General features: G+C 40.7%; 1 protein-coding gene across 2 annotated transcripts in view; it reads right to left on the bottom strand.

Moving 5' to 3' along the window:
• Positions 1-592: 592 nt before the first annotated feature.
• Positions 593-16,750, bottom strand: part of si:ch211-51h4.2 — a 145,431-nt gene continuing 129,273 nt past the window's right edge. For both annotated transcript variants that reach the window (XM_042339371.1, XM_042339372.1), the window contains 5 exons: positions 10,815-10,929; positions 4,999-5,089; positions 3,009-3,078; positions 2,053-2,156; positions 593-1,654 (listed from right to left, as the gene is read on the bottom strand). In XM_042339371.1, coding sequence (XP_042195305.1) covers positions 1,483-1,654; positions 2,053-2,156; positions 3,009-3,078; positions 4,999-5,089; positions 10,815-10,929 — 552 coding nt within the window. In that variant the 3' untranslated portion in view covers positions 593-1,482. The remainder of the gene's footprint in view (positions 1,655-2,052; positions 2,157-3,008; positions 3,079-4,998; positions 5,090-10,814; positions 10,930-16,750) is intronic.

Below are 16,750 nucleotides of genomic sequence, written 5' to 3'. Positions count from 1 at the left end.
TGTTAATAGTGATGCATGCAAGTAACTTCATTCACAGCCAAATCTCACATCCACAATGCTTAAGCCTTTTCCCAAAAGGGTTTAATTTTTTTTAGAAATTAATTAGCAATCATTATTTTTGAATTCTGCTGTTTTACTCTTTTCATCTGAAATCACCCAGAAGCTTTGAAGATTAAAGGCCTCCTTTCAAGTCAAAACGTCCATATTGCCCCTGGTTAGCTCAACCATGCATCCATAATTTTAACTTGCGCTCCTTTTGCGATATCTGCAGGTGCCACACAATCACTTCATGCAAAAGTCAGTTTCAGTGTCATCCATTTTTATAGTAAAGGTCAAACCTTTGTTAATTTACCTCCCTGTTAATTCTAGGGATGATAACAACTGGCAGTCACTATGGAATAGTCTTAGCCTAGTACAGTTATATGAGTAAAATCTGTAGATGTGTAAAGGTAAGACCTGACTTTCTCCAGTGAGATACAATGGCATTGATTGGAAATGAGCCGCTCCTCCTTCAAGGCCCATCTCAAGATGTTTCCCTGACTGCCTTCAGTCATCCTGCAACTCCCAGCTTGGGTGCAAACCCGTCACTGTCCAGCGCCTTGGGATGTCCTTCCGACATGAAAATGCCATTTTTGGCTGAATTCAAAGGCAATTTCTTATAAATTTGATACATAATTTATTTGGGTTCCTCCTCGATTACGTGTAGGTGCAGAGTTGGTACTTCATGCCATTATGCAGATTTAATTGAATTCTCATTGCACTGCAATCTCATAGCAACTCTTGTTTTTCCACAAAGTCCCAATTCACATTAATTTGATGTGTTAGCTAGCACTAAATACACTTTGGTCTTATCTATATTTTCATGGAGCTGTACATTTGCATAAGGCATTAATATCTATGGCTAGATTTCAGGGTAATTGAGATAAATTCCAACAGTGTGTGTGGGAAGTAAATTTATGGTATGGTATAAATGATCTGCTAAAACGGTAAGATAGAGGAGTTTTTCCCAGTGTCCTGGCCTTGAATCCCCTACATAAAATTGAACATTTGCTTCATGCTGTTTATGGAACATTGCTGTGTGCATTATTGGTTATCACGTTTGCCTACAACATATTCATTATACTTTACCGTAAATCCTGTAAAGTGATTTCAGACTTCTTCCCAAATACGTACAGAAAAATTGCGTTGTTCTACAATTAATTTGACCCTTGACAGCTGAACTAAGTTCAGGAACAGTAAAATAGTTTGATACTGCTTGCATTTCCTATGGTGTAAATGTACACATTTTTACATTAAAAACAGTAGCATATCAATTATTTTTGAACTTGATGTGACTGAAAAGATGTTTAGCCTCCAAACACATCACATTACCTGAAATTGTCACTCTTATTAAAGATCTTCCTGAAATGCAAAAGCATTTCATATAGCTTAATGTCTCAACACAAAGATACATCTGACAACCCAGTCTTTTAAGACCTATGGCTATGGGTTTGCTGTAGCATTGGCTGATATTAAATGTGTGTGAGTCCAACTCTGGGCCATCAGAACCAATGACTCCTCAATGTCATAACCCACAGCAAAGAGGAAATAAATTGGGAGAAGCCAGTGTAATGAAAATACTCTGGGGCTTGTGGTCAAAGGCACGATGATATGTCTGAAATGAGTAAAGTAATCCAGTTAATAATGGCAAGTCACTTGAGTTATTTTTATATAAAAAAGCACACACACAACTAACCCCACAATATTCAACAACAACAACTTGTATTTATATAGCACCCCTTAAGCAGGCTAGCGCCCCAGAGCTTTTGAAATATTCCTTTTATAAGGTTTTAAAAAGTTTTAAATGTTTTTAACTCCATTTCATGTCTCCGATACGTGTCTTTAAGTCACCTTCTGCTTTTTAACGCCATGGGCTATGCTATGAAATTATTACAGATCTTTTGTCAGTCAAGAATGCTCAGAAAAGAATGTTTAATGTCTGAAACACAAACAACAGTTCATCAACTGTCTCTTGAACTGACGGTATGAAAAGATGAAAGTATCAGCACTTACTTGTATGGCTCTGACTGGCAATTCCGCAGCATTAGGAAAATAAATAAACCAGCTTCAAGGTTTAAAGCGAATGATGCAACTTTATCAAGCACCACAACAAATCCCTGTAGAAAGCAATAAAACATTCATTTTGTGGCTGTACATTTATCCCCCCCCCCACTCCCCCTCCCACCGGTTTGGTTGTGTCAGGTCATAGGTGAAATTTTGGCTGTTTGTTAAAATTTGTTAAAAAACATGTCAAGAATTGTGAACCCACAATGGACGTAAAAGCTGGAGCTCAGCCAGAGATTTGTCTGTTGGGTTCAGTTTAAGTACCCGCTGTGTATAAATTGGATGGGACAGGGTCGATTCAGCTGGAGCCAACCCTCAGGCCAGCACACAGTCTCCCTCGCTCTCCCACAGAGACAGTGAGATAAACAGGACACAGCACAAAGGAAATACAACCAGGAACGGAAATAAAGGAAATCTGAACCCAGCAGAAAAGCTGATTCACTTTGTGAACTGAACTAAATGTTCAAAATTTGAGGAAATTTCTGCACTTCCGAGATTGGACAAACCAGTTCACCTGCTCCTCTCACATCCAGTTTCAGTGTTGCCGTTTCTTTGTCAATAGTGAAGCTAAAAAGTTGGCAAAGATACACGTTTTACACCCAATGTCAATTTATAAAACCAAGAGGTTCAGACCACACGGTGACTGGGACATCCTGACTGTGACTAACAGCCGCCTGTATCACATGAAAACAATAAAGAACACGAGTCGAGCATTTCATGTCTCGTTTAAAAAAAGGACAGCATTTTTGGAAAAAAATCTAAAGGCAATTTAAATTGAAAATTTGGCTGATATTACTTTACTGTACATCACGCATTTATTTACTAACATTGCAGGTATAATTCAAACCAATATATGTCAACTTGCAATGACGTTTCAGTCTATTTAGAGAAAGAGTGAAACCTACCTTTGAATCAGACACAGCCACAGTAAAAATAACGGTGAAGGCCAACAGACTGACACACATCTTTGTCATACTGTAAATGGACAGAGTGGTTGCTGTTAATTACCTCGTTTCCAAGATGTGCAGAGAGAGCGCGTGAAACACAAATGACACCCGGAAACAAAGCCACCGTTCGAACGCTATAACGGTGAGTGGAGATTTCCTTATAGACTCGCAATCCCAAATGGGGCTGTTTTCCAGCAATCGAAGGTGTCCCCGCAGGCTTTTCCGATGTGAGTGGAAGGCGGGAGAAGGATTTCCTCAGTATATTTGTGTAGCCACTTCTGTATAGTGGACCATAAATCTATCCACATTACAGTCAATCTAACAGATTTACAGCAGTGCAGGCTGCTGTAAAGAACTGAACCAGTAAACGTGGGTTACTTACAGACTTTAATGGTAAGTTTTAACAAGTTCTGTCCTTGAACGTTTATTACTGTTGAATCACTAAAAGCTAAAAATACACCCCAGCTCTGTGACTCGCTATTTAACGGCTGTGTTTGGCATATGATGGCTCTGTGACACAGCACAGCACAGTACTTAATCCTGCTCCGGGATCTGCTAAACATACAACGTCGGCCCATTACTGTGATCCATCAGTTACGCTGCATCTCCAGAGAATGTGTCAGGATAACTTGACTTTAACAAACCTGCGCTGGTTTGGAATTATTGACTTTTTACTCTTGTCAAATTGTCTCGAATTGCTTCCCTTTTTAGTCAACATCAATGCTTTATTTCCATTAAAGTTGTCAGAGCAAGCGGTCTGTAATTCCCAGAATTGCGCTTTCTGACCTTTTCAACAAACAAAACATGAGCAATATTCTAATCTCTGTATTAACAGCCTCGTCTCAGCTTTCTGTGTGTCCGCCCACAGTGTTGATGGCGCGTTTTCCCTTTTCTCAAGGTTATTCAAAACCTTCAGTTTCTATTTTAAAATAATAACAATAATAATAAACCTTGATTTTGATTTCCCCACAAATTACCTTTTCACGTCTTTGAGACGTCTCAAAGTGCTTCACAGAATATACTGTAAAGTGAATTGACTGTATTTTGTGGTCGAAACCACTGATCATTACTCTGAGCATCAGCAAATGATCATGAAATCACTGACCTTCATTTTCATCATGAATTCTGGTAAAGCTCCTGTCCTTTCATTACCCTGTAATGAAAGGACAGGACTCTGTAGCTCAGTGGTTAGAGCACTCACTTTACAAGCGAGAGACCTGAGTTCAATTCCAGGCAGAGGGCGAAACCTTGGGCAAGTTTCCTTACTCCACACAGAGCCTAATAATATTCCCTCCAAAACCAAAAACAATAATAAATTGGTCATTTTCAATCCCCGACTGTTTGTGGGACATTGCTGTGCGCAATTGGCTGCCGCGTTCGCCCACAAATATACAGTCAATTCACTTTACAGTGTGTTCTGTGAAGCGCTTTGGGACGTCCTCCCAACGTGAAAAGCGCTATATCAAATGTAAGGATTATTATTATTATTATTACCCAGAAAGGGAGCATCACATTTTTTCCATCATAAACCATGAGTTTTCTTTGAACAAAATGCCACCACTATCCCTCTTCCCTCTCCCACTATCTGATTTCAAACGATCTTTTGTTTTTCAGTACTTGGTTTGATGAAAGAAAATTCCCCCACAAATTGCCTTTTTATCCGCTTTTTAAAATTGGAATCATATTTCAGGGGGAAAAAATGAAGGACAAATGTCATGTCTGACTGACTGCACAAGCATTGATCTTCAGTATTTTGTACATGGTATAGCTTGTATTACGTGTTGGCTATCTATCCTGCTTGTTCAAATGAATTATATATTTGTAGCCACAATATAAAAGCTCAGTACAAGCTGCAAGAGGGGCATTTCCTTTCCCACTGATCACCCGATGGAATGGAAAGTGATGGCGAGATTATGCAGGAGCAGAAGTAAAATATCTTGTCTTGTACCTTTTCAAACTCCACATCTTATGGAGCCGGGGGCAGTATTCAGAGGCACTGTCACACCTCCTGCTCCAGAATGAATCCACCCAACCTTCCACTGCAAGGGAAAGTCATAAGATTGGAAAACTCTGATTTTAACAAATATTCAATACTTTCAATCATCACTTGCACGGTTGGTGGTATAATAAGCAAATTAGTCACTCAATCCACGTCTGTCTGTGGGACACTGCTGTCCGCAGCAATTGGCTGCCATGTTTCGCCCACAAAATATACAGTCAATTCACTTGAAGACGTGAAAAGGCGCTGTATCAAATGCAAGGAATATTATTAATGCAGAATGCTAATGTGATAACGATGTGGTTACACGAGAGTGGTAAAATTTAACAAGGTTTTGTGTGTAGGTCAAACATTAATTAGTATTCCCGCCCGACCATGGTACTCCTATAATTATGTATTTTATTAATAGTTTCTTCCTGTTTTATAACCATTCTAATTGTTGAATCCTTATGGTTTCTTTGACTCGGATCTCCGTTTTAGTGCCGATCTGTGTCATATAACAAAAGCTGGATACCCAGAATGTTGCCCTGAGCTCACGTGGTGTAAGAGAACTTTCACAAGCGTTAACACAGAAGGGAGTTTCTCCCAGTGTTCTGCCCGGACACAATTAGTCATTCACTTTGTGGCTGTTTGCTGGACAATACTGCACACAAATTGGCTGTCATTCACCTTCACCTTTCCAGGCAGAGGGCGAAACCTTGGGCAAGTTTCCTTACTCCACACAGAGCCTAATAATAATCCCTCCAAAAACAAAACAATAATAAATTGGTCATTTCAATCCACGACTGTTTGTGGTACACTGTTGTGCGCAATTGGCTGCCGCGATTCGACCACAAAATATACAGTCACTACACTTTACAGTAAATCCTGCGAAGCGTTTTCAGACGTCCTCTCAATGTGAACGACGCTATATCAAAAACAACGGTTAAATTAATAATAATGATAATCCTTGCTTTTGATATAGTGCCTTATCACGTCTTTGAGACTTTATCGTTATAAACAGCTATAAATAGTTGTACCCAATCAAATGGTCCACTAGAGGGACAATATTAACAACACTCTATGTATTGTATTTTTCAGTCTCAACGCAGTGATGAATTTGGACAAAGATTGCAGCACTGTTTAAAAAGCGGCTGAAAACAACCCTACACTAGAGAGAAAAAGACGTGACATAGAGTGGGATTTTGGTTCTAAAATATTTAACTGGAACAAAATTCATGATACGTCTGTTTAACAATTGTGTTCATAAAGAGCAGTGCTTTCTCGAGTTGTACTGTTATAATTGTAAATCATTCACATCAAATTAGCACTGAAACTAACTACAGGACTCCTAGTAAGTGTTTTTTGGACTCTGGTGTATAGATGCATCATTGAGTACCTGTTAGTGAAACAGAAACGACAAACAGACAAGTACAAGGTCAGTGTCTGCACTAATACCAGGGGAGATTTTATGTTGCATGTATATTATTTTTGACAAACAAGAGTTTGAATTCTGTAATTAGCTGTGAGTGTACAGTGAACAGTCACTGCTAATGTCCCATTGTAAACCGCACTTATTGCATGAAATGGAAATGCTAATATTAATAATTCTTGCATTTGATACAGCGCCTTATCAGGTCTTTGAGACGTCTCAAAGTGCTTCACAGGATATTCTGTAAAGTTAATTGACTGTGTGTTTTGTGGACGAAACGTGGCAGCCAACTGTGCACAGCAGCGTCCCACAAACAGTCGTAGATTGAGTGACCAAATTATTATTGTTAATAATAATTATTCATATCATAATTTGTATAATAATTATTAATGATAGATGGCTTTACCAGGAAATCAATTTGAATCAATTTGAACATTTATAAATGTGAATGCTACACATTAATTCAGGTTACAAGCTAGAAATGGCGCCAAATAAATTTGTTGGGAGCAGAGCTACCCTTACGTGTGTTAGTGCTATTGGCGAGTCAGTCGCACTCAATAATCCTTAAAAAATTAAAAACCTAACATGGCTTTGTCAAGCCTGGAGCATGTTCTTAAGATGACATTTGCAAAGCGCTCCTCAGCAACTGATAAAAGCAGATTTGGAGCAGGAAATATACATAATGTGTATATCCCTGGAAATGATGTTTAATCACTTTGACCAGTATAAATAGGAGATGATGCACCAGTGAGGAAGATGATTAACATTCTTATTGAGCGTGACTTATACTGAGTGAAATATCTCGGAATGAATCAACTACCCAAAGCAGACAGAAAACATTAGTGTCATACTTATCGGGGCTTCTTCTCATAAAGTGCTAATTGGTTCATTTAATCTTATTTGGTGACTGGCAACAAAGGTGATATTCAGTCGTGTTAAATCATATTAAGGAAGCGTGGGTTTCCAGTAATTACAGAATTAGCTAACACACTTAATTACTTCATACAGAGAGTTCATTTTCAACGTGATGTCTCTAACCTCGATTTAATAGTACAAGCTCCATAAAGCAATCAAGCTATGGTGAAAGAGGCAGAGAGTTTTGTGATGGGCTTGAGTTCCAGATGTTCACAATCTTCCACGTTAACACACGTTGGGCTCAGAATGTGAGTGTTGGTGACTGGTGTACTGTACCAGACTCCAGCATGAGTCAACGCCTTCCACAAGGTTAGAGAAAGCGTGCAGAAAGCTTAATGAGAAAACTGACTTGGTTGAGTTATTGAGCTGGACACTTGTGAGGTGAGTTGCATTAACATGCACTGTTGGGAGTTGCAGGAAGTCCTTACGGTGACACTCACTCTCTTTAAAATCCTAATTGAATTCTTGACAAGATGAGGTTATAAGATCTTACTCAGAGCATTCAGGGTAACCTTTCTGTGAGCCAAGAGGGAAGATAAAGTAATATTTCTTATCAAGTTCTCTTTTTTTTAAAAGCGCTTAATGCATTGGGGGGGGGGGGGGATTCTAATTCGACTCACTGGCGAACATTCTGGCAATAGGCATGTGTTTTTCTCAATCCAATCAGGATAAAATATTGCTTAAGGGGCCCACAGATGTTTCCCAAATCCGGCCTCAGCAGCCAAACGGTTGGAACCCCAGATTTATAGGATTTCGATGTATAGATTCCTGGTGGTCTAATCTTATGCGACAATATGGATTCTATACGGTTTCAGCTCAGGTCGTGTGACTGACTGACACCTTTGGGTATCTTGGATATAATGGTGTCTCCTGGCCACTCAGCTAAGAGTTTGTGAACTTGTGGAAGGACTGGACTGGACTGTGAGGGCTGAATGGCCTCTCTCATTTCCTGCTTTATGTTTATATGATTGCTCAGTTAATCATCATGCTGCACACTACACCCGTGTTCCTCTTTTAGCACCAAGTCATTTAGAACCCGCAATGGATCAATTTCCCTCACTGCAAAATTATAGCAGGGACTTATAAATGAACCTTCTGGTAGCTCAAGCTCAAGAGCTATCGAGTTTCCGGACTAATTTGTGTAGAGAAGTTTAAAGGGAAACAAAGTCATTGCCCGTAGTTGTATTTAAAATACGATTAAGAGTTAGGATGGTTTTCGGAATGTATGCTGTTCAATTTTTGGAGCATTTATTTCAGGATTATTGATATTCTGATGCACCATATCAGCACAGGACAAAGGCACTGAATTGGTGCAATGATAATGTAGTTCAATCTCAGAGACACAAGCCAACGAGGATCAAACGTTCTAACAATAAAACAGATAATGAACAGCGAAGGTAAAATAAATCTGCAGTTTCTAATACAGTTTTTTTTTTGTCTGACACATGTGGAAACCCATCACCGTTGCTTAAGAATATCCAAACCAAGTTAAGAATTCCACCTATACATGGGAATACTAGAGATAGATCTAATACAGGTAGAATCAATCGGGATCTTTAAGAGGCAGGTGGATAGATACAGAAATTGGAGATTAAGGGATACAGAGAAAAGGCAAGAAATGGGGTTAAAAGTACTGCTGAGATATAATAAACTAGGGGAACAAGCTCAACTGACCTGAAACTTCCTGTTCCTATGTTTAAGCAACTTATTTTGTTCAGCAAACAACGCATACGTCCCTTTGTACATTATTTTACTGATTGAGAGTCGTGTGAAGCACAGTGAGTGTAGTGTGTGGGTATGGAATTGTCAGAACCTGACATCTACAGCATGTCAAATAACCGCAAGTAAATGCTTCAAACTGGGTAAGATATTGCTTTACGTGTATAATAATATAATAATAATAATCCTTACATTTGATACAGCGCCTTATCGTGTCGTTTGAGACGTCTCAAAAGCGTTTCACAGAATATACTGTAAAGAGGTTTATACAAGGAGTAACCTGGCGTAGGTTTCATGTAGATGATAATAATGCTAAATAAGCAACTTGTTTAGTTTCTCCCCAGTCCTCGCTGTTATGACACACAACAATCTGGGTGTGACCTACCCACGTGAGTAGCAAGTGTGTGTTTGCAATGACAGCCCGAGGTAACTCTCCCTCCTGTCTCATGGTCAATGTTTGCTCTTCCCCACAGCCATGTGTTTGACATCAGGACCTCAGCTTTGATGCTTGATCACATGCTCCATCACCCTAACAGGCTGCCAAGGGAGCAATCATTTTCTCTGGGTCAGAGGATGTATCTGAATTGTTTGAGGTTCACTCCGGATTTTTTGATTCATTTAAACCTTTCAATTTCGTTGTTTGCTTCTGACGCAAAAGGTAATCAACAGCTGGAACGAGTTGCCAGTTTAAGGCAAAAAGCAATGGATTTATTTTCAGAGACAGCTTGGTGCTGAAATGGGAGGCCAACTGGGCTGGGAGACCGGAGGGAATGAAATCAAATGAGCTGAAGGAATTTTTTCATCAGATCATTTGGTCCACAGTGTCTGGCTTTTTCTCTCTGGCTGCATGGTCCCACCCCTAACATCCACAAATGCGCAGACACACGCGCACAAATACACATGCACACACGCACACACGCAATACACACACATGCACGCACACACGCAATACACACACATGCACGCACGCACACACACAATACACACACATGCACGCACGCACACACACAATACACACACATGCACGCACGCGCACACGCAATACACACACATGCACGCACGCACACACGCACAATACACACACATGCACACGCGCACTTCACAGTGGATTTGTTTTCTATGTATACATTTTTAATTCACCCACTTACTAAATCTTAGGGTAACAAAAGTCTGTTTGTATTAATAATAACAATAATAATAATCCTTACATTTGATATACAGCCTTTCACGTGAGGAAGCCATACCACTGTGCTTCACAGGAGTTAATGTAAAATGTGACTGTGATTTTGCAGGCGAAATGCAGGAGCCAATTTGCACAGAGTAATGTTCCCCTACAAAATGTTTTCATGTTTAGATTTATTGAAATCTTGCTTATTGTTTTTGTTACCATATTAATTTATTGTTGTGTTTCTTTGTTTGTTAGATCCCGATTTGCTTCAGATTCATTAAGCTTGAATTTGCAAAATGCATCAAAATGTCTTCAACTTGAATATTCGGGCAATTCGTCAAACATTTACTCATTTACAATTTACATTTACTCATTCATTTTAGATGTCTGTGCAAGCAAGAAAATAATATTACAAAGATTAATCGGGAAGTCAGGCCATCTATTTAAATCAAATAAAATCAGGTGAGTTAATGCTCATAGTCATGCAGTAATTATTAAATGGATAGCTTAGCTGGTTACAATGGTTAACAATCTTTGGCAAGAGTTACGTACATGTATGTTTCATTGTAGATCCAAGCACGAGGAAGGAAACAGTAATGCTGACAGCGATGAAGATCTCTGTGAGCCAGGCTACCCAGGCAAACCTACTGTACTGTTCCATTATAATCTGAAAAGGAAACAGATGAATGTTTACATGTCTGACAAGTGAAACAACTCTTACAAACACAGTATACAGTAGGGTTGATGTTTGCTTGTTTTTGCACCATTGAAAGTTATCTAAGTGCTGGGCGGAGCATTCATACCTAATAACACTCAGCAAGGAGAAAGTAAATTATACTGTGGTTTAGATTTCTGAACCTAGATGGGTAATGTGTGTTTGTGTGTGTGTTGAATACTATTATAATCAGTAATGATCTGATGCCAGAGGCAACTTACCATGTGTTGATTGCTTATGTCTTTATAAAGGGAAATCCCATCAGCTGTTGTGGAACAAGCTGACCTCCTGTGGGACATCACAGAGCAGCCCCATAGCAGCTGGAGAGATGACTGCAGCTCAGACCATGTGGAGTGAGCTGCTAAAAGCTGTTATATTGTCATTGCCAAGTCAAACTATCACAGCCACAACCATTAGCAAACTCTCAATAGCAGCCATAGCAATTGAGTCATTTGTTCAAACACTTTCTCCCTACCTCAGCCCTGACAGAATATGCAACGGGTCCCAAGCCTTTGCGTTGCCCAATCACAGTACGGTCGGTGCAGGTGCAGACAGCCTTTTGATGGTTGTAATTGTCGGCCAAACTCTGGTGACGTCAGACAAAGAGAGTCGTTCCAGATGCTTGTGGGTTCAAGCCCCAAGTCTGGACTTGGGAATCACATTGTCTAAGCTGATGATCCAATGCAGTGCTGGATACACCGTCTTTCAGATGAGGTTACTGCATCTCCAGCTGGATTTCAAATCTCCATCTTAAAGTGATAACATAAAGGGCCAGACCACATTCACAAGATCAGTTTTCTTCTATTTTGATGCTAACAGCTGTGGGCCCTTTTCACTTTAAAATGGATATAGCCATGTCCTTGGGTCTCCTCTCTCGAGGTCATGTTACCCCTGACATTAAACTGAGGTCCCGTCTGCCTGTTCAGGTGGATGCTGATCCTGTGGTGCTATTCGAAAAGAGAAGAGAGTTTCTGACAATCTTCCAACTTGCTCCATCCCTGTTTGTAGGATTGCTGTGTGCAAACTGGCTGCCTTGTTATTCCCATAAAATACACAGTCAAAAAACACTTGACAGCATATTCTGTGAAACGCTTTGAGACATCTCAACGGTGTGATAAGGCACTGTATCGAATGCAAGGACTATTACTATTATTTGGTTGGAGAGTGAGGTGCAGATGCCAACAGAATAACGTGACCTGTTCTCGAGAGGAGACCCAAGGACATGGCTGTATCCATTTTAAAGTGAAAAGGGCCCACAGCTGTTAGCATAAAAATAGAAGAAAAATTATCTGTGAATGCGGTCTGGTCCTTTATGTTATCACTTTAAGATGGAGATTTGAAATCCAGCAGGAAATGCAGTAACTGACGCTGTGCTAAGTACTAATTAGAATTTCCGATTAGAGTTTTTTTCTTGAATGTGTAATTATACTGTAAGGAGAACAAGTCTCTTGTACATTAAGAGTCTCTCCCGTGTGTGTGTGGCTGGCTATGGATGGGAAGCAGTAAAGACTGAGCCGAGACTGTGGTCCATTTTCCGCTGGCGTTTTGACCGACAATCTTTCTTTGGCCTTTGCCCACTTGTGGAGTTGGGAATTTCCTGAGCTAATTTTACAGGGTTTCTCTCGGGTCTGTCTTGCCACCGGAGAGCTGAGGTTTCAGAGAAAAAGAAGTCGAGACCTGGGGGTGGAGAGTGAGTTTGGGATTTCACAAGTTGCACCTAATAGGACAAGCACGTTCACTGAAGAGATTTCTCATTCACAGCAGCACTTGTTGGGGAAAGGGTCCGAGTGAGGAGTTCTGATCTGTCCCTGATCTACAAGAATTCCAGCAGCTACTGGGTTTATGCAAAGAGCTGTCTAGAGACTCTGGGAATACGGGATTACGTGTTTCCTTCGAGAACCCTTTGAGGATCCAAGCATTTTGTTGCCCCACATGTGAACCTAACTTGAGGTCCTGCCAGTGGAAAGCTCTCCTGCCTGTGTGTTTTGGTCTCTGCACTTTGTCGACTCGGAACTTAGTGAATTTCAATATCGACGGCAGCAAATTGTGTTTGTGAATATTGCAAAGCAAACGCTGTGCCGTCGGGCCTCACAGATACGGCCACAGAGACAGAACTCACTCAAGCGCATCTGGCGCCTGAAAAAAATCGCATCAGTATTTGCAATATCACCAGTTTTCTGAAGTCGAACATAAACACACACACACACATCACAGGAGCCTCGCTGGAGGAAGGGAATCCATCATCGCAGATCTGCACATACAAGATGATGAAGAGAAAAATGTTTCAGTAAATTTCTCTCTGTACAAAGAGTAATCAGCCCCTCCAGCCGGACTCGAACTCTCATAAACCAAAGACGCTATTGGATGGTCAGGGAGTTGATGTTTTAGGGGGTTTCGTCACCAGACAATAGTAATGATTTTCCCACTGGTTGATTTCTGTGTTTGCCATGACCTATTTCGAATGAGTTCTTGTGTGAAACGCTGTCGTGTCATGTTGACTTACCGACTGTCCTGTGATCTGCTGCAGTAACATTTCTGATCCTAATGGGTACTGTGAGCAGCAGATACACACACATTACTGCGGACACTATGGATATGATTTTCTTTTGTCCAGTGATGTGATCACTTTCTGCGATGACATTATGAAACAACGTCCCTTCAAATTATCCTTCACGGACTCAACAACAACAACACAATTACATTTATATAGCGCTTTTCATGTTGGGAGGACGCAGAGTTCAACATCATGAACCGTGTGTCAGAAACGCTTTAAAGGGCAATTGAACCTCATTCAAAATGGCAAACTGACAGACACAATCCTCTGACACGTACGTGTGAGCAGATCATGTGTTGGGCAGAAATCTGGCATTTAGCATCACCTCTGAGGGGCACCATTGCTTCTCCTTTACCCAATGTAGATCACAATGGCGCTGCTTGAGCCTTGTGGCAGTGAGAGTGGGTGAACAGCAGCGTTTCATATCCAACAACATAGAATCACTGAATATTACAACACAGAAAGAGGCCATTTATAATAATAATAATCCTTGCATTTGATATAGCGCTTTTCACGTCGGGAGGACGTCCCAAAGCGCTTCACAGAACACACTGTAAAGTGAATTTGTGGGCGAACGCGGCAGCCAATGGCGCACAGCAATGTCCCACAAACAGTCGTAGATTGAAAATGACCAATTTATTATTGTTTTTGGTTTTGGAGGGATTATTATTAGGCTCTGTGTGGAGTAAGGAAACTTGCCCAAGGTTTCGCCCTCTGCCTGGAATTGAACTCAGGTCTCTCGCTTGCAAAGCGAGTGCTCTAACCACTGAGCTACAGGACTCCACTCCACATTTGGCCCATCGTGCCTGCGCTGGCTCTTTGGTGGAGCTACTCAATCAGTCCCACTCCTTCCCCACATCCTTGCAAATGTTTCCTTTTCAAGGACCTATCCAATTCCCTTTCTAGAGGCCATTATCTCGTCATCCGTCGCTCACGCGCCCCACACTCAACAGAGACAGCAAATAGGAGTAAACATCTGAACTTTCCTGGGAACACAGAACACCTTGCACCCAATGTATTTATTAACTTTGTCACCATATATACAGCAAACATATATATCTGGAGTCTGGCAAAGGGGAGATTCATTAGCAAATATAAAATCTATTTAATGGATCCAGTTTACAACATCTGAATAGGTGTTAGACATGTCAGGATTTTGACTGAGGAATACAGGGAGAAGTCAAGTGAAGTAAAGAGAGAGAGGAATGACTATTCAGTAAGAATACGATGGTTTCCGAGCTGGAGGGCCCTGGAAATGTCATGTCAAAGGAGACCTGGTCAAGGCTGAATAATGTGGGACGTCATGTCGGATATTCTGAAAGTTTTTCTCAATTTACCTTTGGGGTTAAGAAGAGATAATTGCAGAATTATCCTGGGGCAATTTAATGGTCAGGTAGAGTTCATACCAGATCAGGGCTGTACGTGGTCTAAGGAGGGAATGGACTTGATGTTACAAGTGTCTCCTTTTCCTCCTGTGCTCTTATATATCTCAATTGTCCTTTCGCCCACAAATATACAGTCAATTCACTTTACAGTATAATCTGTGAAGAGCTTTGAGACGTCTGGAAGTCGTGAAAAGCGCTATATCAAATGCAAGGATTATTATTATTATTTGCTGTATTTTCTATGAAGTGAGATAACTTCGGCCTCTCGAGCACGCATTTCACAATTACATTACACATGCAACTTCTAAGTTGGAAGCATCAGAACCAAGATAGTAAATTTCTTGCAGATATGCAAAGGAAAACAAAGCTATGTCATATACAGTCTGTCCCACAGGAGCAAAGCAGAAGGTGGCTACTCTGTTGAGTTCCTGTTTATAGAAGCATTTATTTACAACAGAAATCTCAAATTACCACTGATTTTTGTCTCATATTGCAAGCCAGATCCGAATTATTTAGAGTGTTTCTCTGTCACGGCTCATTATAACATAATTTTCTTTGAGTTTGATACTCAATCATCCCTCAATCCTTTCCCACAAAGAAAGATAGATCACAGTTTTGTTCTACTTCATTCTGAACCGCTGCCTACAAAACGAGATTACAATGTGAGCATGAGATGGGAGGCAAATAATATTTCACGTTCAGTGCGAAAGGTTAAAAATGTCTGAGGTTAAATGTTTTATTACTGTGGGGGAAGAAGGGGAATATCCATATCTAAGATAATACCACAAAATATTTTTCGCCCACAAAATCTACAGTCAATTCACTTTACAGTATATCCTGTGAAGCGCTTTGAGACGTCTCAAAGACGTAATGAGGCGCTGTATCAAATGCCAGGATAATTATTGTTTATTATTGTAATACAATACAAATTGACATTTGTGCTGTGCCTTTCATGTCGAGGTGTTCCAAAGTGTTTAACGGTACTGGCTGGGCAAACAATTTAATCTGACTGATTAGGCCAATTTAACTGATTACATTTTAATTCTTGTTCTGTTATTGTGCCGGATACCTCTGACATTTGAAGGAAATGAAGATAAATGAAGAGATAGTGGTTCGGGGAAGGGAACCTAAATTTTAACAAGGAGATTGTAGGAGGAAGAGGCGACAGAAGAAAAGAGATGTCTCGACAAGATATAAATTAAAAGGCAATATAATAAGCTTTTATTTCAACAGCAAGCAAGAAGGTTACAGTCAGGATCAGAAGGGGGTGGGTGGGGGGTGAGTGGGTGGTGTGGGGGTGTGTGTGTGTGTGGGGATGGTGATGTGAGGGTATGTGGGGGGGTGAGTGGGGGTGGTTGTGTGTTTGTGTGGGTGGGGGGGGTGGGGGGGTGTGGTGGTGGTGCGAGAGAGAGAGAAACAACTGTAAAAGACTGAGAAACTGTACAAAGACATTCTGACAACTCATATTTCAACACAGCAAACGGATTTATCACTTGGAAGAGCCCATCATTTAATTTATATTGTGTTTAACATTAATATTACTGCTTCAAAGGCCAACACTGAAACATGCTCTTTGGCACATGCGCTTTCGAAAGGGGGGGGGGGAAAACCCCCCAAGATAAACCCCGTCCGATCTGAAGCCGACGAGTAAAGAGTAAATAACACAGCTGCGCCGCCAATCCCCACAGCCGTAGAGGTAAATAAAATAACTTTACTGGCTATGCTGACCTTGTGGAAAGGCAATGAAATAAAGGTCAGTTTTTCCACCACATTCGGCGCGAGGCATTGTAAAATACTCGCGCGCCAGTTGTGCTCCGGCTGTGATCTCACCTGC

The sequence above is a fragment of the Callorhinchus milii genome, unplaced genomic scaffold, assembly GCF_018977255.1.
Source record: "Callorhinchus milii isolate IMCB2004 unplaced genomic scaffold, IMCB_Cmil_1.0 Scaffold11, whole genome shotgun sequence".
Lineage (NCBI taxonomy): Eukaryota > Metazoa > Chordata > Chondrichthyes > Chimaeriformes > Callorhinchidae > Callorhinchus > Callorhinchus milii.
This window is presented reverse-complemented; position numbering and strand designations above follow the sequence as displayed.